This window comes from Cebus imitator, unplaced genomic scaffold, assembly GCF_001604975.1.
Source record: "Cebus imitator isolate Cc_AM_T3 unplaced genomic scaffold, Cebus_imitator-1.0 Scaffold335, whole genome shotgun sequence".
Taxonomy (NCBI): domain Eukaryota; kingdom Metazoa; phylum Chordata; class Mammalia; order Primates; family Cebidae; genus Cebus; species Cebus imitator.
Genome location: NW_016107650.1, coordinates 959,681 through 987,180, shown reverse-complemented (window position 1 = coordinate 987,180; position 27,500 = coordinate 959,681). Strand labels below are relative to the sequence as shown.

The following is a 27,500-nucleotide window of genomic DNA, read 5'->3' as shown; positions in this document are numbered from 1 at the left end:
TTTTCTTCAAATTTCTTCTGTGTATCTACCTGCCTAGCCATGTAAGCTCACCAAGCACTTAAGAACAAAATCCAGTCCAGGATGAGTGTTCTAGTCTCCTCCTTCCAATAAAAAGTGATCATCGGCAACTCCCACTTTCATGCCAGCTCACCAGTGAGATGCTGACCACCACCTGCAGAGGTCTGGCCTGGAGACCCTGTCTCAATGACAGATGAATAAATGCACTCTCACACCACACCATTACAGTGATTTAAGTGGGCTAGGGATGGTCACTGGCTGCTTTCAGAGGGTGAACTGCAGTCAATTGACCGACTCCCTGTTTATCCACATATTTATTCGGTCAGATTTTACAACAGGGGTTCTAAGTTAACACACTTGGGGATAATTAACATGGTCAAAAGAATGGTCTTACGACTGATGAAAGCTTTAGGTTGGGGACCCAGAGTAAACACTATTAACAGGTAATACCCTTTTGATCTCCCTTTGAGAGGACCACCCAGCACAAAATTTACATGAATAAACAGAGTGGAGACAAAGGGATGTGGGGTAAACAGACTTAAACTGGGAAGGCCTTACTCGTCTCTCTTTCCTATGCCAATGTAAATGCGGCGGCTGCCTTCAGCCTGTCCCAGTAAAACCTTTTGGCCTTCCAAAAGGTTTGAGATTACAATCTATAACTTCTGGTAATATTTTGCCAGCCACCCTGAGTGAATCTCAACACACCAGGAAGTCAGCCCTAGTGAGGGCATGTGAGAACTACAGAAGGATTGGTGGTGCGGATTTCTTTGAAGATATTGTCCTCCACTCTTCTTCTCCACCCTCCCCCCAACCCCCATTAGATTAGTGGTTTTTCTGTCAAACCATCAGGTAGAACATTTGAAAGGTCACAAAACAAAAGCAATTACCAGTTCATTTTTGTTTCCAATTGCAGCTTTATTTCCACACACACACACACACAAAATCTACATTGAAGTTACAGAATTACCACAAATGCCACACACCATTTTTGTTTCCAATTGCATACATTTTTGTTTCCAATTGCAGCTTTATTTCCACATACACACACACACACAAAATCTATGTTGAAGTTACAGAATTACCACAAATGCCACACACCATTCAGACTCAGCAGAAAGCCCACAAGGAAAGCACAAAATGAATGGACTCACCTGCCCTGATGGGAGAAGGATAGGCAGAGTCACCTAAAGGGGAGCTGAGTCTTTGGGGTGAAAGCAAAGCCCAGGGTCAAGGGGAAAACAACACAAACACTGCATGGAGGCTTTCAGTGAGGCAGGGATAGATCATGCCAGTGGAAGGAAGGCCCTAGCATCCCTCCCCTTACCCAAGAACAGCACACCATTTGTGAGTCTGTCCGCTGTGTCCCCAACAGCAATGCACAGATACAATTCTAGCAGCAAGAGCACAGAAACACAGTAAGAGCAAAAGGCAAAGCAGTCTGAGATTATGGGTTGATTTTCAGCCCAAGACACAAAGCCAGTTCAGACTTCTGAATTTTTCCATCCTTGTTCACATCGCAGTGACGCAAGAGAATCTCACGGAACTTATCAAGGTCCACCCCGCTGATGCTGGGCTGAGGGCGACAAAAGTAGTATGTCAACAGGCAAGCCAATAGTGGTCCCACCCTTTAACACCCTCTGACACTCCCTAGACTTGGGGTGTGTCCTGCCTTGGAGGAGACTGGCCCCAGTAGTGAGAGAATGAGTCTATCACCTCATCCCACGAAACATGCTGCCAAGGATAAGTTTTCTGCCAACAGCTTCATTTCTCAGCACGTCCCTTCAGGCCAAAAAAATGCACATCACTTCCCTGCAGTTCTTATAGAAAGCCTGCCTTATTAGCAAACATGGTAAAGATACTTTGCTTCAAAGTAGTGAACCATGATCATAAATTTCTGCCTTGCTTCACTGATGAGAGAACATATATTTCATTATCTCCCTGCAGGAGATTTTTGTGTCTCTGGTTTTAAAAAAATATGGTTATATTGAATGTAAATTTAAAACACGTGGTTGAGCTAGGGATATAAGATTTACTCCAAGGGATATGTTAGCTAGAAATGTGATACTTATTAGCTAGGAAAAGTTTTTTACTTCAAGCTTAAAGGCCTGCAAAAGTGAGGAATGCTTGAACAAATTGATTCTTCATAGGTTATTTCATTTAAGCTTCACAATAATGCTGGGAAGCAAATAATGCCGCCTCTTTTACAGATTAGGAAACAGAGGTGCAGAGAAAGCTTAAGCCTCCTGCCAAGCTGGACAGCTGTGGCAGCATTTTTGAGCCCAAGAGTAGTACTGTCTCCAACAGTCAGAGGACCTTCCTCGCCATGTGAGCTCGCCAAGCGCACAGTCCTCTGACTATGGGAGACAGTCCTCAACAGTCACTCTGACTCCAGCTAAGTGCTCATTGTAAAATTTCGTAACATTCTCATGGAGAAAAGGCTGGCCTAATGAAATTACACGAGTGGTGACGCACCCCTGAATAAATGTCAACATGAAAGAGCCCATCCTTCAAGACGGATCTCAAATGGCTTACTGGCACTAAATTTAAAATGGATCCAAATGACACTTTTATGACTAGAGGTGACAGCTTACTGAAGCAACACCTTTTTCTTTTGGGGACTTTCAGAGCTCGCCTGAGCCAACCAATCATAACTCACTTAAACTAACCAATCAGAAGTCAGCTCCAACAACGAATGGGAACTAAGCAAGTCTGAATCCTTTATTTGCATAACAGAACTAACTGGCAACCTGTGTGGGCCCCAACTCTGTAAAGGCCAAACTTCCTTTTGTTCTTTGCACCCTGGTTTGCACTGAAAGGCGTGTCCTCGGTTCAGTGTAAACCTATTAATGAGAATAAAGGCTTTCCACCAAATTCCTTTTCAGAAAACTTTTGTTCACAACTCTAAATTTAAAGGTCAATGTCCAGAGAGAGAGAAAAAAAAAGTAGTCAAATTTCTAAGCCCCTTGATTATTGCAGCAGTTTTATGAGTGAACAGAGAAGGCAGCGACCCCCAGGGTTTGGTTTCAGGGGCTCTGGGAAGCACTGCCCATTACCCAACCCTCCCCCAAGGTTTTCTCGCTTCCAAAACCAAAATCACTAAAAATACCGTCAGTAGGGAGGAAAAAAACTTCCTTCACTAACGAGCCACATTAAAACTTGTTATTTTGCACTGTCCAATGGGGTAAATGACTGACACTAAATCTATCCTTGATAGCAGGTTTTTAATAGAAGGAAGGAGAAGAGAGCAACAGAAATTGGGAGCCAGATGGCAGAGCAGAATAAATCAACAGCGGAGTAGGGCTGGCGTTCAGAGAGATCTCAGGAGCTGGAAGAGTCTAGGACCAGAAGATAAACTTGATCAACTTCACTCTTCTGTGGAGAGTCCCCTGAATGATTAGCCTCTGAGGCCATGATGTAACTCGACCTTGTCAATAGGTTGGCTCTGTCAGTACCAGGCAAGTATACATGTGGCCCGGAGGTCCTGAAAACAGAAGGCTGCGTTCTGAGACCCCCTGCTGGGAGCTCATTTGCTGTCCTGTGCGATGTGGGGATGTGCGCTTTTCAGCATCTTCAATGACGCTGCTAAAACTTTTCTCCACTAAACGGCCCCAGAATTCTTTTGGCAAATCCCACTATTAGAAAATACTCAAGTTGTAGTCATTTATACGTGAGTGTGAATTAATTCCCCAATATATCTACCTCATTCAAACGATTCTAACTTTGTTTACGTTTTGTTTTGTTTTTTCTAATTGAAGAATAATGGGCTTTGTTTCTCGAGATAGTCATTATTTCCTTCCAGTGAGAAGAAAATGTTTTTGGTGTGTGAATGTGTGTGTGTTAGGGGATGTGGGAATGAATGTGGATGCGTGTAAGGGAAGTTTCTTTCGACCTTTTGAGTTATGTTTTTAATGTTGGGCAACTCAATATGAATCAGGAGACCTAAATGCCACATCTCAAAAATTCACGTCACTGAAGACAAATCACTGGAAAATCTCAGAGACTCAGTCTTAATAAGAATTTTCACAAGTCACTAATGTAAGTGCAGAAAGGCTCCTGAGGTAAGCATATATTAATGCTTATCTTCACAACAACCCTCAGCGGTGGCATCTACTTTCATCATTAATTTACAGAGGAGTAAATTAAGCGCAGAGAAGTTAATTAACTTGCCCACCGTCACGCAGCTGACACAAGTCAGAACCAAGATACAAATCCAGGCAGGCAGGCCCTAGAGTGTATATTAATCACTACACTGTATCATAACCTTTCATGTAAAAATGTAATTTTTTCCTCATTCATCTCCTGGGACAGTGTGAGAGTGGATCTGAAATAAAATTGACTGAAAAATGCTGATCTGTCTCCCTTTCATCCTGGCAACAGGGGACCTTTGGGGCTGGCCTTCTCTTCCCAGTTCTTGCCCGTAGTCGGTGCTCAGTTCTATCTATGAAATTAGTGAATGACTGTCCTCAAATGCAGCCTTCCTGTTTTTGTCATATACCCACCCTTTCCTGTTCATTCCAATTCTCTTAAAATAATAAAATGTCACGTCCAAGCCTTCTGTTAACCAGCACTCCCCAAATCTCTATCCTGGAGTCATTATGACCCCAAGGCACTGCACCACATTCTGACCCCTAGAGGAGCTGAACTAGAGTTTCACCGATGGTAAGTGCATTTTATTGTAATCCACTAAAAACCATTCTCTCATACTTAATTAACCAGAACCTTATTCTCTAATCACACAATATTACAACATGTTTTCTGTCTCCAGTTTGCTATTTATTGGCCACAGTAGTGTTTGGAAACAAGGCGACAGGCAGAAGTTAAGCCATTATTGCTTAAGATATCCATCCAGGTCGCTACCAACATGCCTCAGCTTGTCTACAAATTATTACCTGACATTGCTTTGTAAAGTGAAAATAAGAAATTGCACTGCTGTTCCTTTAGGATCGCTTTACTAGGCAAATGGAAACGTCTGCTCAGATACTGGGAAGTCCCCTAGAAAGTGGTGTACTCAGCAGTGCTTTAATTTGAGAAGCTCCAGGAAGAACCTTTTTTTTTTTTTTTTTTTTTTTTTTTGAGACGGAGTTTCGCTCTTGTTACCCAGGCTGGAGTGCAATGGTGCGATCTCGGCTCACCGCAACCTCCGCCTCCTGGGTTCAGGCAATTCTCCTGCCTCAGCCTCCTGAGTAGCTGGGATTACAGGCACGCGCCACCATGCCCAGCTAATGTTTTGTAGTTTTAGTAGAGACGGGGTTTCACCGTGTTGACCAGGATGGTCTCGATCTCTTGACCTCGTGATCCACCCGCCTCGGCCTCCCAAAGTGCTGGGATTACAGGCGTGAGCCACCGCTCCCAGCCCGGAAGAACCTTTTAAATCTTCCAACTTTCTTCTCATCGCCAGTTCCCACTACCCCAGACAATCTTTTGTTAGATATTCACTCTTTCGGATTACATTGCCTTCTCCTTGCCACCTATCCTCTCTTTTAAAAGTTTTTCATCACCCAAGAGATGACAGCACATTAAGTTACTAACATAATAGTGTGAAAACATATACTATATATACCAGAGGGCTATCTTCCTTGATAGGCAAAGCAAGGTCAGAATGAAGTCATCATCAACTTTCTGGGTAGGAAGTGAAGGGAAGAGAGGTCAGGTTGGAGGAAGGGACATTGAAGAAGGAAACGGGAAAGCACACCTGCTCTTTCTTAAGATGTTTGCTGTCATTTGACAATGGATCCCAGGAATTTTAAAGCATGCAAACCACTTGACTTGGTAATTTTATTCCTGGGATGAGGCCAAACATAGAAAAAGATTTTTGCACAAGGATATTATTACATTATTGTTTTGAATCACAGACATGGGAAATCATCTAAATTACTACTAGTAGGGGAATGTTTAAGTAAATTAAGATTTAACCACAGGTGAAATATTATGTGGTTACTGAATGACTCTTACTATTATTCTATAATCGACTATTCATAGTGTACTCTACATTATATATACTATTATACTGTAATGTCTATTATTCACTATAATCTCAACTATATAAAAACAGACATAGGAAAGAAGTCAGTTCATAGTCTGTTAGAACATAGAGGTTATGCTTCTGTTTTTTTCTGTTTTCTGTTTTCTGATTTCTCTATGATACATGTATCATTTTTACAATTTAAAAGTGAAAACAAACATTTATGCGAAGGGCAAGCTCTTTAGAGAGGCACACGTTAGATGCAGTCCTTTATTGAGTCTATCAATAATGTTAGGTATTGTCCCCTCTTGCCAACCTTCTTCCTGTCAGTAGCAGAGAAAAACCAAATGGGGTGCCCATTAAGGAAAAGACAGAACTTTAGAGAGGCCTGTGGGCAGGAACTCCCATCACTTCCAGGCAGACATCAGGTCACTTCTGGCAGCCAATTTATTTGGCTTCCAATGTTATTACTTACATTTCTACCTTCTCTTGAGAGATCTTGACATTCTTGCCATTCTACTTTCTAGTTTAAGCTGTAGATTCTTGTGTTGACTTTTACGCTGTGCTGAGTGAGGCTGGGCAGGGTGGCTCAAGCCTGTAATCCCAGCACTTTGGGAGGACAAGGTAGGCAGATCACTTGAGGTCAAGAATTTGAGACCAGCTTGGCCAACATGGTGAAATACCATCCCTACTAAAAATATAAAAATTAGCTGGGTATGATGACATGCACCTGTAATCCCAGCTACTCAGGAGGCTGAGGCAGGAGAATCACTTGAACCCAGCAGGTGGAGGTTGCAGTGAGCCGAGATCACACCACTGTATGCCGGCCTGGGCAACAGAGTGAGGCTCCATTTCAAAAATAATAATAATAATAAACTTGTACAGAAATTATTGTGCATATAATTAACAATATTGTATTGACACTTAGAAATTTGCTATCAGGTTAAATGTTATGCTAAGAAACAAACAAAAAAGAAAAGAAAACAAAAAGAGTAAAAAAAAAAGGAGGGTGGACAAGGGATGGCTAGAGAAATATTTGCAGGTGATAAATAAGTTTGTGTCATTGATCATGGTTTCATGGGTGTATACTTACCTCCAAATGCATTAAATTGTATACATTAAGTATATACAGTGCTTTTTTTAAGTGTCAATCATATCTCAATACATTTGTTGGAAAAAAAGAAATCATGTTTATTCCTCAGGGACCTTCTATCTTATCAGATTGACAGAGGAAAGACTGGGTGCCATTTTTCAGAGCTTGGGGAATGAGGTGTTTTGATAATTAAATAATCTTGTCAATTTGAAGTCAACAAATATATCATATATGATTGTCCAAGAATTAAAAGACTATAAAATCAGCTTACTTCAGAGTTATTACTGCAAATACCAAAATCCCTGACCCCAACTTGGAAACATGGGCCAGCTCCTTGCTGACCCCATGGCATATGCTCTCTGACAATTGCTTTTAAAATAAATTCCAGGTATTGGTTTGTTTACTTATCACATGGCCCTTTTTTATGAAATGAAAATAAAGAAAAAAATCACAGGAAAGACTCTGTAAAGCCAAGAAATGTGAAATTCAACTAATGGTCCTCCTTTGACTACAGCTTACAAATTACATGTGAATATTTTTAAAGAAACCTAGAAGACAAAGAAAGATCCAGTACAGTCTAGGAAAGACATAATAAAGGTATGCACCTTCAATTATCAGAGGAGAACATTAATAATGAACTCCTGTGTACATATGTTTTAGGTCAACACATCATCTGGAGAATCCCAATAAGTTCCTTTTGAATTACTGACCACAATCTGACTTGGTCCCTAGGAACCAGCTCTGTGTCAAACTGGCTGGTGCTGATACTGAGAGGTGCCTTTGTCCTGCCCCAGCAACTCCACAGACACAGAGAGGGAAGGACAAAAGTGTGGCGATCTTTCCCTTCCTGCAGAGATGATATAAATCCATTGAAGAATAAGGCTGATCTCTGCTTCCAACTAACCTTTTTGCATGGCCTAGAATTTTTCCCGTCTCTCATTTTTCTCCGAAAAAATGTCTTGTTTGCTACACTGTTGGTTTGGCTTTTACTTCCATCTCCTCCTACTGGCTTTGGAAACCATTGCCAAACTCTGTGACAGCTGAAAGGCAGAGTTATTAAAGACTATTCAGATTATCCAGGTTCAAAAATCCTGATTTTTAAGAAGGGATCCAGCAAACGGACACTGACTGTTGATATCTGGGCTTTCTCTTAGAAAAATCATATGGAAATAGCAATGACCATGGTCACTGAAGTTATGAGAGCCGTATCACTTTCCAGATCAATATGTGACATAGCTAATATTTTTTGAGTTTTCAATAGTAGTTTATTACTATGGTATTAATCAGTGAAGTAGCACAATATTAATTGCATTATACAGATATTCCTTCCGTAATTTTCATGGCAACTTTATGGAAATGGATCTATGACAATTTCCATCCTCCAGATGAGGAAACTGAGGTTTGGAGATGCAAAATAACTTGCCCAGGGTCTCATTGGCAGGGTGTGATAAAATGATGCCTGGAACCCCAGGGGCTTAGCATAGAATGTGCATTCTTAGCTTGAGTTCTCATCAGCTTCTTAACTTTTACTTGCCTTTATTTTTAGCATTTTTCTAGAGTATGCAGAGATACCTTTGTAATCAGAAAAGGAAGCAAAAATTTTGAGCTATGCATTATAAAATATGCTAGTTAATTGCCATTTGACATAGTTAAATCTATCTTTTAGACGTTTTCTTTTGCACTGGCTTTTGTTACATTATTATTTTGGGACAGGATTATCCAGCAGAATGACATAGCCATGGGTTGAGCTGTTGATTCCTTTTATGAAATTCTCTTTCAAATGCTAACTATTCTCAAGCTCAAAAATGTACTCTAAAGATTACAGCAGCTTTGTTCTAATAAAATAATAAAGACTATTACTTTTGGAAATCATTTGATATCCCAGAGACTGTGGTCAGTGTTCACGTTATTTCTAGTCATGACACAACCGTGGGAAGTAAATATTGTTATGTCCATATAACGGATGAGGAGACAAGTATCAGAGAAATTTAGTAACTTTTTGGCCAGAGAAATACAGTTAATAATGGCTGATCTGGAAGGAGCTCAGATCTGTCAGTCCAAAGCACTGTCTCCCATTTTACACTGCCTCGTCTATAAAACAAATTCCAATCAGTTCTTTTCATAGCGAGGGAAAAGAGAAAGAAGGGAAGAGAACCAAAATGAAGTTACCAAAGAATAGGATCAGCAGCCACCCCCGCAACAAGGCAGCCCCTCTGGGAACAGCCCCTTCAAATTCTGTGCATCGGATGTATTCTGATTCAAGCAGAGCCTAATCCCTCCACACAGCCCAGCTGCCTCCCACGGCCTGGTGAAGACGTGGAATGCCACAAAACTGTTTTCAGCAACAAATGACACCTCTGATCTGAAAAAAATCTGTTTCCCACAAGTTTGAGACTAAAGAAAAGGGGGAGCAAAGAAGGAGAAAGGGAGGTTGATTTGGTGAATGACTGATTGCCCACCCTGACGGTGCACCCACACTCATAGCTGGGCTGTGTGTGAGGGCCATGGAGGAGCGGAAGGCCAGGCTCTCTTTGCTAGAAGGTTCCAAAGCCCCCAGGCTCTACACTCAGGCAGTCACTGCCCCTGGCTCTAATGCATAGGAGCCAAGGCAGCTCTCAAAAACAGACTGACTGTCCCATTCATTCTCTCGAAAGCGAATTAAAACTCTAATTTGGCAAATTCTGCCCTGCAACTTTAATGTCCTATAGATAATTGCTCAGTTTCTGTTACAGAAACCATTCTGGCATTAAACAGAATGATGAGTAAAATGGGATTTTCCTCTAACAATCAATATAAAAAGCAATGCCACACCAGTACCCATCCATTATTCTGGCTGTGCAAATGCCTGTGAAATCTCCAACAGGAGCAACAAGTGAACAAGGCAAAGAACAGGCAAGAGATCCACTGGGATGGGAATCACAAAAGAAAGAAGTCACAGAAGATGTCTCATCCGCTGATTAGACATCGGAAAGGGTTTTATCCATCCCTGCTCTGTCACAGTACACAAACTTCCTGGAGATTCATGCAAAAATTGTTATCTGGACATTTTTCAGCTGCAAGGCGCCATAGTGTTAATCAGATTTTCAAGGAAGTCTGAAATTCCACAAACAGTTCATAACTGCTACTCTAATTTTTTGCCATCTGGGCTGACCAGAACACAATAAAAAAATCCCTAAGGATACAAGACTACTAAACTCATTGTCTACAGAATCCCATGGAAAAAGAGGAATTGGAAATGCTTAACTGGATTATGTAGCTTGTCAATACAGTTCACCAGGACCTGAAGAGAGGTTTTTTAAACATCATCTACCCTACATATAAACAGCTGTGTGATACAAATATAATCTAAATTTTATCTGCTCCAACCTCAGCAACGTCTTAACCAATAAATAACCATCTTAGGCTAAGGATCAGAGAAGTCTCTGAGTAAGAATTAAAAAATAAAATAGAAGTCTGAAAATAAGTTTTATTACATGAAGTTAAATTAAATGTTTTAGTTATTCTAATAACCAAGTCTAAGGAGGAAATGGACTTTCTGTGACCAAAAAACAGAACAGAAGGATATTCAGTGGAACTGCGCACCTTTGGTAAAATAGCTGGCCTTAAAATGATGATAAAAAGATACCTGCATGATAGCTTCATGCAGTTTAAACTACAATCTTAAGAAAGCAAGGGAGCTTTGTTGGGTTTCATAGCAATTCAAAGGTTATTAAATAAACGACATCCCTGGATTTTATCTTTGACATTAACCTTCAGTCTCACTGATTCCCACAAATAAACAATGGAATCAATCAAAATGACCACCCCAGTTCATAGTAAAAAAGAACCTGCACACACCTGGACAAGCTCCATCATGTCTTTGACAAACCCATCCACTTCTGGGCCTTCTAGGGCTCCCGTTTTACTCTGAAAAAGAAAAGATCCAATTGCCCAAATATCATTCTCTTAAGCCAAAAAGCAAAGGAATAAATTAGATGAATACTTTATTCCGTATTCCTTATCCGTTTTCTTGTGTGGCTGCAAACAGATTTAGAAGTGGCATGTTCCAGTGTCTGTTCTCCACGCAGGACATGAATGTTCCACATGAATTAAAATCACTCATTGGAAATAGCTCCATATAACCAGATGAAAAGTCATACTTTTGAGCTCCTTGGCTTTTGCAGATTGCATTAGCAAGATATATGTTGACTTTATTTGCTTACCAGGTGCTAGGTTTCAGTTCAGATAAGTGTTAATTGTACATAATATTAATCCTTTGAGGTATAGGTTGAAACTTTTTTTATTTTGCCCTATTATTTGGCAGTAATATGATGATTATTAAAATATTTATTTTAAATCCAGGGAGACTACACTGAATGAGCCTGTTAGAATTATCGTTTGGTCTGCCTGAGACCCTTTATTTTTTTTCCTACTCATTTTATAACACTTGCAAACATGAACATCTATAAAATATAATACATATTAAAATATCTGTTTCTTCTCTAAAGTTTCACTGTAATAACTCATCTACTCTCTTTGTGAGTTCTTACTCCTGAGCCTTTAAAGTATCATTTTTAAGATTCCATTCCCCTAGTGTATTTACCAAACTCTAATATAGTACTTGCTATATGTCAGGCAGTCTCATAAATGCTTTATAAACCTGAAATAATTTAATTCTCATAACATCCCCAGGAAGTAGGTATTATTATCCTTATCACCCTAATTTTACAAGTAAGAAACACAAAGCACAGGGAGGCTAAGGAGCCTGCCCAAGATCACACAGCTGATAAGCCGTGATTCAAACCGACATAAGTGGTCGCAGAAGCCACGTGTTTAACCCCCTGTGCTACACTGCCTCTCCCACGTGGTACTGTTTTCTACCGAGAGCATGACATACAATTATCTAGCATGATTAGTTTCAGGGAACCATCCTTATAACCTTTCCCAACTTTTTTACTGCTTTTCTGCTTTTCTTCCGTCTTACATCATACTATCATGTCCTTAGGAAATTCAATCTCTTGGCCATATTTTGTACTTACAATTTTTATCTTCTCCCCTCTTCATCAAATAATTAGTTCTACAAGAAAAATCGTTTTTATGATAAACAGGTATGATTTTTCCTCTATTTCTTTGGGTTGAAATATGGGGCAGAGGGGTTGTTTGTTTTTGTTTTTGTGCATGATATAATAAATGAACTCTTAGTTCTATAAGAAGGAGAAAACTTGTAGTTTGGGCCCCAGAAGCCAAAAAAAAAGAGTCATTTTTTTCTTTTCTCAACCATATGTACTCCTTTGGCTATTTTTACTTTATTTTCAGAAGGTCTAAAGAGAAGCTGAGGGTACCTTGACCTAGCAACACAAAGATGGGATTGGTATTCATCATGTAAGTTTAGGGTCTGTTGGGTAAGATGGCTCCACATAGGGCCTCAACCAGTTTCCTACTCAAAGATGGCCAGCACAATATAAAGAAACACACTTACAACGTCATAGTGGGCAAAGATTTTCTCAAAGTCCCTTTTCCTTTCTTCAGTAGAACAAGCCTGTGTGAGGAAAAAAACATTATGTCAATCCAGCAATGTGACAATTCAGATGTACAATCCCTCCAGGGTCCTGGGCAACTTTTGTAAACTTTGAGTCAATGACCTTTAAGATCCCTGGATTCCAGGCTGAGCCTTGTCTGTTTCTAAATAAGTTAAAAAGTAGGGCAAATAGATGCCTTCCTTTCTTCTTTCCTGCTCAAATCCACAGAGAAACAGAAATGACATAAACCCATCTAGAAAATGTCACTACTTACATCTATTTTAAATTGGAGAAGGAAGTTTTCCTGAAGAGCCAGAATCCTAAATAGAAAAAAAAAAAATCCACATAAGGATTGTTCAGCTCTCATTTATATAAAAACGTATAGCGCTGCTATGTGGAAAGTACAGGCAATTTCCTGCAGAACGGAAGAGTAACTTGAAAAACAAAAATTCATACATCACAAAAACAAAGAAATTGGAAAAAACTTTAGGGATTAGTAGTCACCATAGAAAGACTTTTAAAAGTTCATCTTGGTGGAAAATGGCACAGTCTGGGCTTCTGAAAATTCTCTCCTCCATAAAGCAATGAGAAAACTGGAAAAAATTGGTCAAAATAACTTTCTCAGAGCTCTGGAAAATAAAGTCTTGCAGCAATCTGGGGAGTGCTTATTCTAAAAAAAAAAAAAAAAAAAAAAGCTGAATCTTGACAACAATGACTATCATAGCATTTAACTTGCCCTAACGCATACACAGAGCCTGTTAGCAAAAGACTGGGAAACTTACTGGTTCCAGACATTTGAGAAAAATCTCTGTCCAATTGTGAACTGACCATTGAACTAACCTAGCAGAGACTTCAGTGGACACACTTGACAAAGAATATAGACTTTATAGAATTAGTTCAGAAAAGTCACCAAACAAATAAACAAAAAAAATCATCAATAAACCAGAAAAATGACCTATAAGAAATACTAAAGGGAGTCCTTCAGGCTGAAATTAAAGGACACTAGACAGTAACTTAAATCCACATGAAAAAATAAAGAGCACCAGGAGCGGTAAACATATAAGCAAATATAAAATAAGGCATAAATGTATTTTGGGGTGTAATTTTTTTGCTTTCTGATTTAAATGACAATTTTATAAAACAATAACTAAAAATCTATGTTGCAGAGCACACAATATATAAAGACATAATTTTAACAACAGAAAGGAGGAGAAAGGCATTTGAACTATATAAAAGTAAAATTTGAGCTATATATTGAAATTAGGTTGATATTAATCCACAATTTGATTTACTTTAAATTAAGATGTTAATTGTAATCTAGCAGGCAACCACTAAGAAAATAACTCAAAAAAATAGCAAAAGAAATAACATAGGAATTAAATTAGTACACTAGCAAATGTCTGTTTAACATGCAGGAGGCAGGAATGGAAGGACAGAAACATTTTTAAAAAGCTTAAGACAAAGAGAAAACAAATAGCAAATATAAATTCTACCTTCTCAGTAATCACATTAAATATACACACATTAAATACTCCATTAAAGCAGAGATTGGCAGAATAGAAAGAAGTAAAACTATCTCTTTAGAGATGATACAATCTTGTGTATAGAAAGTCCTAAGGAATCCAACAAAAAACTACTAGAGCTAATAAACAAATCCAGCATGTTGGCAGAATACAAGATGAATATAAAAAAATTCAATGACATTTCCATACATTAACAATGGCCAGTCCAAAAATAGAATTCAGAATACTATTTTTTATGATAGCATCAACAAGAATTAAATAGTTAATAAATTCAACAAGAGGTTCAATTTATAGACTGAAAACTATAAAACATGTTGAAAGAAATTAAAAACCTAGTAAATGAAAAAAACCGCATGTTCATACATTGAAAGACTTAATATTTTAAGGAGACAGTACTTCCCAAATTGATCTACAGATTCTAAACAATCCTCATCAAAATCTGAATTGGCTTTTTTGCAGAAATTGACAATCTGGTCCTAAAATTCATGTGAATATGCAAACGAACCAGGATAGCCAAAACAATATTGAAAAAGAGGAACAAAGTTGGAGGACTCACATTTTTTATTTCAAAATTTGCCTACAATCCTACAGAATCAAGATAGGGTGATATTGGCATAAGGACGGATATGTAGATAAATGGAATCGAGTTGAGAGTACAGAAATAAACCCATACATATGGTCAACTGATTTTCAGAAAGGGTGCCAAGACCATTCAGTAAGGAAAAATATTCAAGAAATGGTGTTGGGACAAGTAGATATCTACATGCAAAAGAAAGATATTAGACCCCCACCTTATACCATATTAAGCAATTAACATGAAATGGATTTACATAAAACAGAAACTTTAGTTTGTATAATTCTTAGAAAGAAACATAGGAGTAAATCTCCATGAGCTTGGGTTTTGGCAATGGCTTCCTAGGTATGACATCTAAAATACAAACAACCAAAAAGAATTAGACAAACTGGACTTCATGGAGAATTTAAAACATTTGTACTTTAAAGGACATCATCAAGAAAATGAAAACACGACTCTCAGAATGGAAAAAGTTTTTTGCTGAACGTATATCTGATAAAGGTCTAGTGCACAGAATATATATAGAACTCTTACAGTTCAAAAACAAAAGGACAAATGACTCAATTTTTTAAATGGGCAAAGGATTTGAATAGACATTTCTCCAAAGAAGACATACAAATGGCCAACAAACACATAAAAATATGTTCAGAATGCAAATCACAATGAGATACTACTTCACACCAACTGGGATGATTACGATTTTTTTAAAAGATGCAAACAATAACAAGTGCTGATTAGAATGTGGAGAAATTAAAATCCTGATACATTGTTGGTGAGAATGTTAAATGATGCAGCCACTTTGGAAAACGGCTTGGCAGTTCCTCAGAAAATTAAACATAAAATTACTATATGAACCCAAAATTTCACTCCTTAATATATAACCAAGAGAATCACAAACATATATTTGCCCCAAAACATGTAGCAACATTATTCATAATCTCTAAAAAGTGAAAACAACTCAAATGAACATCAACTGATGAAAGGACAAAATGTGGTATGTACATACAAAGGAATATTATTCAGCCATAAAAACGGATAAAGCTACAACATAGATGAACCTTGGAAACACTACTCCAAATAAAATAGCTAGATAGGAAAGGCACAAATTGTGTGACTCCGTCTATATGAAATGCTCAGAGCAGGTAAGTCAACAGAGACAGAAAGTAGATTAGCAGTTGCCAGGGTCTTGTGGGAGGAGGAAGAGGGGAGTGACCCCTAATGGACACTGGGTATCCTTCTGGCACAATGAAGTGTTCTAAAATTAGACACTCGTGATGATTAGACAACCTTATGAATACACTAAAATTTACCAAATTGTATACTTTAAAAGATAAATTTTATGGTACATAAATTATATCTCAATTTTAAAATAATCTTGTTTTTGTTTTAGAAAGCAAAAGTATCTGTCTCTTTTCTGCATAATAATAATTATACTTTAATAGAATGCAGACAGTTTTGGTAGATTCAACATTAGATTCATGTACTCACAGTCATGAGGATATATAGAAAAAGTAGATAAAATGTAATATAACCATGTGAAAATCTTTGCTCCTCTAAATGCTCAGAGTAGAGGGAATTAATTTGAGCCAATTAGAAGACAGAATATCCCCGAAGCCTGCAAGGAATACTGTTCTTACTATTTGCGGGCACCAGGCAGCCTAAATCATGTTGCCAGCCAGAGCACATATACTTGGGAGATGCTTTTATGTAGAGGATTTGAGCTGCATTTCATAGCTGAAAGGACAGAGAAAATTCCGATCCTCAAATGTTTTAAGACCTCTTTGTTGCTGTATTGGTTTCCTGCTGCTGCTGCGACATACTGTCACCAATATAGTGGCTTAAAGAAACCATAATAATTGACAGCACTAGAAGCTGAAGTCTGAAGTCAATCTCACGGCGCAAAATTTCAGCTGTCGGCAGGGCCGCATTCCTTCTGGAGGCTCTCGGGAGAATCCCTTCTTTTGCCTTTTTCAGCTTCTAGAGGCTGCCTGCACTCTTTGGCCTCTTCTTCCACTTTAAAACCAGCAACTAGCATTTTCAAATCTCTCTGTGACTCTAACCGTCTGCTTCCCTCTTCCATATTTAAACACTCTTTGTTATTACATTGGGCCCCATGTGGATAATCCAGAATAATTTCTATTTTAAAGTCTATTGATTATCAAACTTAATTCTAATTGATTCATTCTTGCCATGTATCATAAAATAGTCACCAGTTCTGGAAATTAGGACATGGGTATCTTTTTTTTTTTCTTTTTTGAGATGGAATCTCGCTTAGTCATCCAGGCCGGAGTACAGTGATGTGATCTTGGTTCACTGCAAACCTCTGCCTCCTGGGTTCAAACAATTCTCCTGCCTCAGTCTCCTGAAGAGCTGGGACTACAGGTGTGCGCCACCACATCTGGCTAATTTTTTTTTTTTTGTATTTTTAGTATAGACTAGGTTTCACTATGTTGGCCAGGCTGGTCTTGAACTCCTGACCTCAAGTGATACACCCACGTCAGCCTCCCACAGTGCTGGGTTTACAAGTGTGAGCTACCACACCCAGCTTAGGATGTAAACATCTTTATTCTGCTTACCACAGTTCTCATTTTCAAATTCCATATCAAACTGGTTTTGAAATACACTTGGCCCCCTGTATCTGTGGATACTTCAGGACCAACTGTGGGACTTGAGCATCAGAGGATTTGGGTATTTGGTATCCAAGGAGGTCCTGGAACCAATCCCCAGAAGATACTGAGGGAAGACTGTACTATACTAACTGTTTTTGCTGCCTTGCATCTCTGTTCAATGCTACTGTCACACCATCAACTGACAGCTACTCACTGAATCCTAAGTACACAACTTCTCACCAGGTGAGAAGTTATTAAAGGGATTAAGGCATAGTCCCTGCCTGACCAGCAGGACCGTAGCTATCCCACAGCAATCCCGCCTCTATAGAGTGTTTAGACATATGCAGGAGGCCCTGTTGGTTCTCACAGTGATAGAGGGGCACAACCAGTATATTGTACATAGGGCCAAGGATATCAGGTTTCTGGTAGTGCATAGAAATTTCCACAGAATGAAGAATTGTCCTATGTCTCACTTGAATTTCAAATATCCAGGGGAGCAACTGTGTCTGTAAAATTCCTGCTTTTAATTATTTGTGCTTGGAACTGAATTCTTATTTGTATAAACTCAAGGTATGCATAATTTACTACTTACATAAATTTTCCACATGGTTTATGAATTGTGTTGAGAGATGAATGTACTGTGTCTCATTTGGAACTCTGTCAATACTTATTATTTCATAAAATCATATCGATAGCACCTGAGTCACCAAAATGCCACAGTTACATCAGTCAGCATCTGAGCTGTACCATTTACGATGATTCTACACAGGTGAGAGCATCTGACCACTTCATTGTATCTTCACTACGCTTGTATGCAAGCACTTATACACTGAGATGTGCATTATTTCATCATTTACTGCTTTCCTTTTATTTCTCCTTTACGTTACAGTCTGTGCATGAAGTTAGCTATTTCAGCACTGTGTACAGAGGGAGGTCATATTGCATATGGACGGTGAAGGCAGAGAGCAACTGGTCTAAGCCCTTCTTAAGCCCATGGCACACAAGGCTCCTCACCTCTCACTACCTCTGAGATGTGCACAACTAAGTCAAGGCACAGGTAGACAGATGTCTTTGGTGGAGGGAACCATGAGATTGCAAGCTTTTGTTTTCATCTTGTCATGTATTGAATGAATCTTTTGGTTGCTTTGGGATTGGCTGTCTCACATAGCTCTCCAACCTCTGCTTGAGAAGAATCCTGCCTCCATTGACCAAGAGAACCAGGTGGGATCCAGGGAGCAGAGACAAGAAGGCCAAGATCCCTTCTGCCCCAGGCCAGATGGAGAAACGCTTTGACCCTCTTCAGCTGGTCCCTCAGTGGCTTTTCTGTATTAATGTGGCCAAAATTAGAACGCAGGTCCTTTAAAAGGTTGCCAGGGAGGACACACAGACTGCCTCACAATTCCTATGAGGCACAGATAGAAGGCCATGTAGTGTACTGGGCTCAACATTCTGGCCGTTAATGAGAAGATATTCTTCCTGGTGAGTCCCCTTTCACAGATATCAAAACCTGGCTGAGCTAGCTGCCAAGAAAGGAGACAGCTGGTGTGGGATTTGATGGTTCTGGACTCAGGTTAATGTCAACTAAGAGACAAAACCACCATCTTCCTGTGACTTTGTCGAGTTACCTCCTCATCATTGAAAACTTGCCCTCAGTTGTTGGAGCTCCTCTCTCCCAGCTATACCTGCTACAGTGCCTCAGCCTGTAACTGCTGCCCTGCTTACAATTACCATTGAGCCCTGCCCTGGGCACCTGCTATTACAGATGCTTCCCCTAACAGGTATATCTGTATATTCCAGGTCCAATCGTTTCAGCTCTGGCTATTTGCTCAGAATCTCTCTCTCTCTCTCTCTCTTTTTTTTTTGTAGATAACTCCATGGTGTTTGGAATCAGCTGGATTTCACAAAATATGCTGACACAGCAATCATGTGTCGCAACACCAGACTCACAGACAACGTTTCCATGGACACTGAGCCACCTCTGCTTCTATCCCGTCCTTCTCCCCTTCTAGTCTTCAGACACCTGGTGCCTCCCTGAGGATACGCCAACACTCCAAGACCACAGAGTGCCGCTGGAGTCGGGCTCAGTAGTCCTGTGTCCTGAAACAACTGCTCGATATTCCTGGAGCCAATGACTGGGATTTGGGACATTTTTGTTATGAAGTCACAACATGGGACTATAAATGTCTTGCCTTTGAGGGTAGGGTCTTGCCATGACCCATCCATAAAATTTGTGAAAATGTTGTGCTTTGTACATTTTGGAGAGAAGAGCTTTCGTTATCTTCACAAAGGGATCTATTACCCTAAAAGATTCAGAAAACACTCGGTTTATTTTGTAAAATGTGCCTATTCTTTTAGACTCCAGGTAAGACTTGATCTCTAGTCTCAAAAGGAAATACATGATGTCATCAGACCCCTAGGAAGGTATTTCTGAATGTATGATATCATTTCCGTGGAACTCACCTGGCTAAGTCATTTAGATCCAACCGGCCATCTTTATTTCTGTCAAAAATCTTCATCTGAAATGCAGAAGGGAAAATGGTTATACTTGTAATGTGAATTAATTCTGAAAGTTATTAAAGCACTTTTCTATTTTGCTCTTCTGATGACATATTTGCCTAAATTGGCTGAAGAACCATTTGCCTGGGGGAAAATTAGTATTTGCCAAGAAGAAATTGCCTGTCAGTTTCTGCATAGGATGAGTCATAGTAACCAATGCTCCTAAATGTCATTGGCTTAACACAACATAGGTTTATTTTTCACTCATGTTATATGCAAATCAAGGGTTAGCTGGCAGTTCTGCTTCATGTTGTCTACGCTCTGGCGACATGGAGTGACAAAGTAGTAACCACCTGGCCACATTCCTGATTGCCATGGCAGAAAAAAAGATTGATGAATAATTTACTAATTAAAAATTTATTGTCCAAAGCAGATCCCTGGCCACACCTACCTTCAAAGGGACAGAATAATACAATCCTACCATGTGCTTAAGAAGAAAACTAATTATTTGCAGGATAGCAGCAATGACTACCGAAGTCTCTGACCGGCCAAACAGGATTATTATAAAGATTATAAGCTTGAAATGTGGGTTCTTGCTTTGAGTCAAGGTTTTCTGAAATTTTTTTATAGCCCCTGTGGGTAACCCCCCATATAGGCACTGAGGAATGAAAGCTAAGCAGAGCCCTGGCACAGTTAGGGCTTGAGGAATATCTCACTTTATAGTGTTACTACTTAGCTGTTTCCTTTTATATAATCATATATTAGTTTATAGAAATAGGGCTTGAAGTCTCCCTTTATATAATCCTCTCTATATAATCATATAATAGTTGACAGTATGAGTGCCTAAAGAATATTTCTGTACATGTATACCTATAATTATATCTTAGTTCATAATCAGAGGAATGCCTAGAGTAGACACAGTACAGAGCATGAATTAAGGAATAAGCAGCTTATAGTCAGAGGAATGCCTAGAGCAGGCACAGTGCAGAGCATGAATTAAGGGCAAAACAGTTACACCAGGACAAGAATCCATGGCCCAGGTGGCAGCGCTCAGTATCATAAAGGTACCCGCTGTATGGCAGGCTTGGGGTGAGAGCCACTCCTCCTGACGAGGAGTTGTAGGATCTTGCTCCAGTTCTTATGGAAGGCTGCCCTCAGAACGGCAATCGACCTTGGTGACTGTGAACTTCATCAGCTCTTGCTACTGTGCTGCTTGAAAAGCGTCTTCCCATAGAATCCATTGGAAGCTGCCAGAAGGTGGCAGTAACCTTGACAGCTCTGTCATTGCTATGTGACTTAAAGCATCCTCCTATAAATCTTAGAAGTAGTTTTCCCATAGATAGAAGTATCGCACACTGCACCCCCTTACTGCATACGGCCCTTGCTTCGTGGGAACAGGGCCCTTGCCTTTGTGGGAACGGGTCCCTTGCTGTGCACTGTCCACCTCCTGGCCTAGGTGACCTAATGGGGGTGGACCCTATGTTTTATTGCTCACAACCCTATCACTATCCTTAAAGATGATTTTACTCAGTGCCCTGCCCCCTAACCTATACATAATAAAGACTCATACTTCTGGACATTCGGGGTCTCGCCTCGCTTCGCCGGCCTCGCCTGACTCTGCTTATAGGTAGCATGGCCCCCTGAGCCCAGCTGCATTTTCTTTGTACTTCTGCATCCTGTCTCTTTATTTCTCGGATCCTGCGCCTCAGCACAGCATAAGGCTCACCCCAGGAAATTGTGGGGCACTCAGCCTTAAATCTGGCACCCAACGTGCCCTACAAGCCCCCATATAGCATATCAACTACCCACCATGAAGGGCCCATATCGTATGGTGCTCCCATACGGTATAGGCAACATCTCATTTTTCCATGAAGGCCCAAAAGGTGTTGATGCTGAGCCTTTCCTTTCATAGAGAGACTTAGCATTGTACAAAGAAGCAGTTTACATTATTATATCAGACTAAATTTAAATGAGATAGAACTCAAAGTTAAAAATTTCTGCACTAACCACAAATCAGGAAGACCAGATTGGTTTGGGCAAAATAGAAGAGATACATTTCTTTGCACATCTCAGTTGAAATGTGAGTGAATTTTGTGACTTTACAACATTCTAATGCTACAGAATATCTCTAAACATATCCATATAAGGAAGCCGCAAAGGGGGAAAAAAAGAGAGTGAGATAATCTGAAAATATATCCAACAGATTGTTGCTTTAAAAAATGTATCAGTCCCCCATCCTTCCTCTCTCTCCAAATCCAGCTTACTTTTTATATTTAAAATGAATTTGAAAACCCATTCTCCCTACTTTGGCACCAAAACTGTGCATTACAGAATTAAAACACAGGTTATATTTTTATACATTTGGACATATTACATGTCCAATTATGTCCCTTAGGCATAAACACTATACAGTATCCCGTAAAAAGTCTGATGGGGATATACTTTGCAAAAAGATGAGCCATGAGTTATTTTCTGTGACATCATCATTATGAGACGTTCTGTTTTAATAGAAACCTAGATCAGCTTGAGCTTTAGGCAAGAAATAACTCACCTTGAAAGATGTGGGCCTAACTCCGTTGCTCTGCAAACTTACTCCAAGAGAAAACAATCCTTTGCTCAAAATTGGCCTGGGGATAAACTAAATACCAGTGTGGTAAATTATGCTTCTACCTATCAGAAAATTGGTTATGGCTCACATAAGAATGAGAATCAGGAAAAAAATCATTTGCCTAATTTTTCCATCTTTGAGTGTATACCCATACACTCAAAGATGTATACAGGGGATGAATGACACGCATATTCGGCTGTATCTGCTCTTCTACTTTCCTGGAGCCTCTGTAGCTGTAAGTTCAAAGAGTAATAAGAAGGGAAGCTTGGAACATGCCTGTAGCATGTTCCAGGACTAGAAATCAGATCTTGTGTGACATTAAGACATTACGGTTCTTTGCAAGTGTAACCTTTAGTGAATTTTGAACGCTTGGCATATTTGTTTGAGACATAATGGCTTCTTAATTTTTTAACTTAATTTGTATGAGGGCCCAATACTTTGTATATTATTAATTACATTTAATTATCACAACATTCTTATAAGGTAAAAAAAATTTGCATTAACAACTAAGGAAACTGATATTTGGAAAGACTGAAGTAGGTTGTCTAAGAAGCAAGATTTTAATCTAAGCATATCTGTCACCAGAGCTCTTTCCATAAACTAGACCTTAGCTCTATGAAGTCTGGGTATCTCATCATGAATTTGGTTTGCTTCACATTTGGTGATGAAGTAAAACATCTGGTGCTGTAGCCTATGCCAGAGATGTGGTATTTACATTTTCTAGCTGCCTCTTTTTCCCTAGGAAAGCAAAAAAAGACTCCATGTGTATTTCCCTCCAACTTAGTGGTCTGAATTTCCCTAAAGAAATAGAAACTTCATGATAGTTGAGTCAACTCTAAGACTGCCAATGTTCACTTCACTGGATTCATGCTCATATAGTTCATTTCTATCTATTTTCCCCACCCTTGAATATAAAGCAAGAGATATAAGCTTGGTGCCTGACAACTGCTCCAGGCAGTGGGAGCAGGTTGGTCACAGCCTGAGCTCCATGAGCAAGCACCCCTGCCAGCCCCCTGCCCACAATCCAGCTCCCCTTCAATCCCCTGCACACACACCCCTGCCCATTGGGCTCTGTGCCCTGTAGCTGCACGGGTGCTCATTTACCCTGGCTGGAATAATGATGAAGTATTCCTAGGCCAGAACAGCCTCCAGAATTTCTGAATCCAAATGTTCACTACCTTGAGTACGTTGGTACTCAAATCCCTATAGCAAACATGTTCTGACCAAAAACATAGACTCTGAGGAGCTGACCCCTGCCCAGAAACTTCTGTCCTGAACAAGACCAACGGGATGTCCTGCTGGGCTGAGTGGCTATTTCTTGCCAATGATGCTCACCCAGTGTCCATCCTGGCAGACTCTACTGCTCACCCACGGAATCAGACGGGACCACATTTACCTGCAGGATCAACCACGCCCAGCTGATGGTGGTGGAGGGATGATGCATTTACTTTGTGAACTCTGAGAACAGTGCTAGTCTGTAATCCTCAGGGAAGGCTGAGTCTTCCCTAGCTTATCTAGTGTCTCCAAAGCTGTCCAGGAACTTGGACATGCTCTTTTCAAAAGCAACATGACTGAAATCATGAGAAGTTTTGAGTACATCTTGGCCAAGCTGCCAGATGAAGCAAATTCCAAAATGCTTGCTGAGACAGCCAGAAAAGTCAAGGGGAAGGCAAAGGAGACAGCACTGATGGTGCGGAGAAGGTCAAGGACCTGGCGAGCAAGGCAATCCCTGAGATGCCGCCACAGCAGCGGTCCATGTAGCCAGCCTGGGCCCTGTCCACCACCACCGCGGTACCCCAGATGACTGGTTCAAATTCCTCTGCCCTTTTCCAATTTACTTCCAGCCCTACCCACTGCCTGGGCGGAGGGTTGAGGATGGATATCCTGTTGGCAACTACAGAACACCAGGCATACTTATATCTGAGCCAGTCCTGCTCATTTCCCTACTGGGCAGCTGAAGACAGAGGCACAGAGAGGTGTGGTGACTTGCACAGGATGCAGGTAAATTGGTCATAAATGCCAGACTGCAAACTCCATGAGGGCAGGGATCTTTGTTTTGTTTGTGATATGCCACCAAGTACGTGGTACCTCTCTAGTACGTAACAGGCATTCAAGAATTATTTATTGAATCTTTTGAAAAGAAAATAAATATAGGCCTGAATTTTTCCTCCCTCCTTACACTAATCTACCCCCTGAGGGCTGTGGCAGTTGACAGTGGTGGCGATAGGGGCGGTCCTTCCATTGTGAAGGGCAATCGCTGGAAGGTGAAGAGCGCTTCGTCACTGTTCTCACCTCTACCACTGCTTTTCCAAGACTTGCACTCACACTCCACCCACACGTGTTTGAGAATTAACTATCTGAAAGGTGCTATAAAGCCTCCCAGAAATGAAACCCAATGTCTTATTAACATATGTCTTAAAATTCTATGTGTGGTAGGTATCATTCTCTGGCAAAAGACTCCTCAGGGACTTTGGAGTTACTCAGAATTCTCCTTAGATTGAATGATCTTTTAATTTTTCAGTCTTTGTAGGTACGATAGTGATTGAAAATGCAAAAACACTTAAAATCATTACTGGGTCAGTTACTGTCCATAGATGCTTTCTTAAACAATTGATTCAAAGTACAACTACTGTCACGTGATGGGAGAGAAAGTCTGTGACTTTTTAACACAATTCTTATTGGAGGACTTTTGTATAATGCCTGCCCAACATGAAAAATATGCAAATAATTCAGCAGAGTGAAGACTGTGAGTCTCTCCTTCGCCTGTTTTGGAGGTAACTCCCATTCACAGAGTCCTCTGCATTCTTCCAGAAACTTTTTAGGCATATGTATATATAGGTACACGCATATATATCACATCTATCTAATTTTTTGACAAATAGGACCATATGCAATATACTACTTCCCAGCTTGCTTCATTTAATGAATTACTGGAAATCATTCTTTAGTGGTTCATTAAAAAAAAAAAAAAAAAAAAAAAAAAAAAAAAAAAAAAAAAAAAAAAAAAAAAAAAAAAAAAAATCATTAAAAAAAAAAAAAAAAAAAAACTTTAAAGGAGATCCTCATTCCTGCCTGGATATTATTGCCATATGCTATTCCAAAAAAGATTTAGAACCCCTCTTCCATTTTATCAATTGACAATTACTTGTCAGGTAACTTTTGTCTAATAACATTCTACACACTATGGGACATCCCAAACAATTTGGTAAGGTAGTACATGATTTTAGTAGCATACAATTGTAATTAAAGAGAAATAGAGGTTAACGAGTTACATTCAGCATTATCTCTTTAACGCTGAGAAAAAGACAGAGCAATGTGTCCGAATATTGGAGACTGAGGAAAAAGATGAGAATTCAGGTAAGTTCTGAAGGAGGCATAGAATTTGGACATGAGGTAGAAAGAAGAGAGGAAGACACTGTAGACTAGCAAATGTAACACCAAAGGCACCGAGGTAGAAATTCACATGATAGCAAGAGGTCAGCCACAGAGAGTGACCAGAGAGGATGAAGGGTGTTGTGGGAGTGGAGGAGAGAAGTTAGAGCGCGAGAGGGAAATGGCACCAGATGATGCAAGAGTCTGAAAGTCACAAATAGGAGAGTGAGTGGCATCATTCATTCATTTATTAATGCGTTCATTCAATAAATATTGAGTGCCTACTAGGTACCAGGCACTGTTCTATTTACTGAACAAAGATTCATGCTCTCATGGAGCTGATTTGGAAAAAGGAGATGAAAGGGAGATGGAAAATAAGGCAAATAAGTAAAATATTGACTGTTTTACATATGTAACATGAAATATACATGTTACCTATGTTAAATGCTCTGGAGGAAAAATTAAGTAGCATATAGAATAGCAAGTTGAGGGGTACAATTTTAAATAGGATGGAAATGGAAAGCCTCAATTAAAAGGCAGCTTTTTCATAAAGACCTGAAAGAGATTAAAGTAAATCCAATCCATACTAGGGTTAAAAATATATTGGCAGGGATCTGGCAAGTGCAAAGGACCTGTGGCAGCACATACATGCAAGTCAGAGTAACAGAAAGTATGTCAGGTTATTACAAGTAACAGAAAGTATGTCAGGTGGCAAGACGAGGGCTGGGGAGGAAGTAGAAGAGAAGGTGGGAAACGTGATGACTTGGGGTGTGAGCAGGTAGTGTAAGAACTTTGGCTTTTTCTCAGAGGCAGGGCCTATAGGAGGGTTTCAATCTGAAAAATGACATAATCTGATCCCTAGTGTAACAAGATCACTCTGGCTGTTATGTTGCATATACACGGTAAGAGACAGGACTGGAAATGGGGGAGATGCAGGGAAGCATCATACCATTCAGTTGAGAAATAATTGTGGCTTGGAACGGGGTGAGAGATGGTCAGATTCATAATGTAATTTAAATGTATTCAATAATACTTGCCAGTTAGACGTGGAGTGAAAAAGGCATCAAGGATTATTTCAGGCGTCATGCCTTGAGCAGCTTGCAAGCTTGAGGAAGGCCAGCAGTGGACCAGGTCTTTGGGGAAAGGTCAGAATTTCAACCGGAGACATGCTAAGTTGAAAGTGGATATTAGGATGCAATTCAAGTGGAAATACACATCCAAGTGTATCCAAGAACTTTAGAGAAGTGGCCTGAGTCAGACATATCAATCAAGGGTGATCAGCCACATCCAAGTGTATCCAAGAACTTTAGAGAAGTGGCCTGAGTCAGACACATCAATCAAGGGTGATCAGCCACATCCAAGTGTATCCAAGAACTTTAGAGAAGTGGCCTGAGTCAGACACACCAATCAAGGATGGTCAGCCTTTAATTGGTATTCAAAACCATGAGACTGGCTGAGATGACCAATGGGGTGAGAATAAACAAGAAGATAAAAGATCTGAGGACTGAGCCCAGATGAGCATCAGGTCGGCCTGGATCGCAGCGATCAATGCCCAGACCTAGAGAAGGAAGCAGATCTGAGCAGCTTTAATCCAGGCATGAAGTATGAGAGCCAAGACCAGGATCATGGATGGGGAAAAACTGAAACTCATATCCTTTTCTATGTCAGCAATAGTCTCAGATTGACATTTGTTACGTTACACAAGTTCAAGTTTCCTGCTCTAATTTAGTACGTGATTTAACATCAG

At 39.9% G+C, this 27,500-nt stretch overlaps 1 protein-coding gene across 5 annotated transcripts in view; it reads right to left on the bottom strand.

Moving 5' to 3' along the window:
- Window positions 1–27,500, bottom strand: part of SCGN (secretagogin, EF-hand calcium binding protein) — a 158,347-nt gene that overhangs the window by 108,333 nt on the left and 22,514 nt on the right. For 2 of the 5 annotated variants that reach the window (XR_005196444.1, XM_037730202.1), the window contains exons 7-10: window positions 19,738–19,793; window positions 12,846–12,891; window positions 12,532–12,591; window positions 10,911–10,979 (exon numbers count right to left, since the gene is read on the bottom strand). Coding sequence is in view for 4 of the 5 variants with exons in the window: in XM_037730202.1 (XP_037586130.1) it covers window positions 10,911–10,979; window positions 12,532–12,591; window positions 12,846–12,891; window positions 19,738–19,793 (231 nt within the window). In the remaining variant the exon portion in view is untranslated. Of the gene's footprint in view, window positions 1–1,024; window positions 1,592–6,089; window positions 6,304–8,714; window positions 8,909–10,910; window positions 10,980–12,531; window positions 12,592–12,845; window positions 12,892–19,737; window positions 19,794–27,500 lie in introns of those variants that run through there. The other 3 variants (XM_017505218.2, XM_037730200.1, XM_037730201.1) reach the window with 3 other exon arrangements.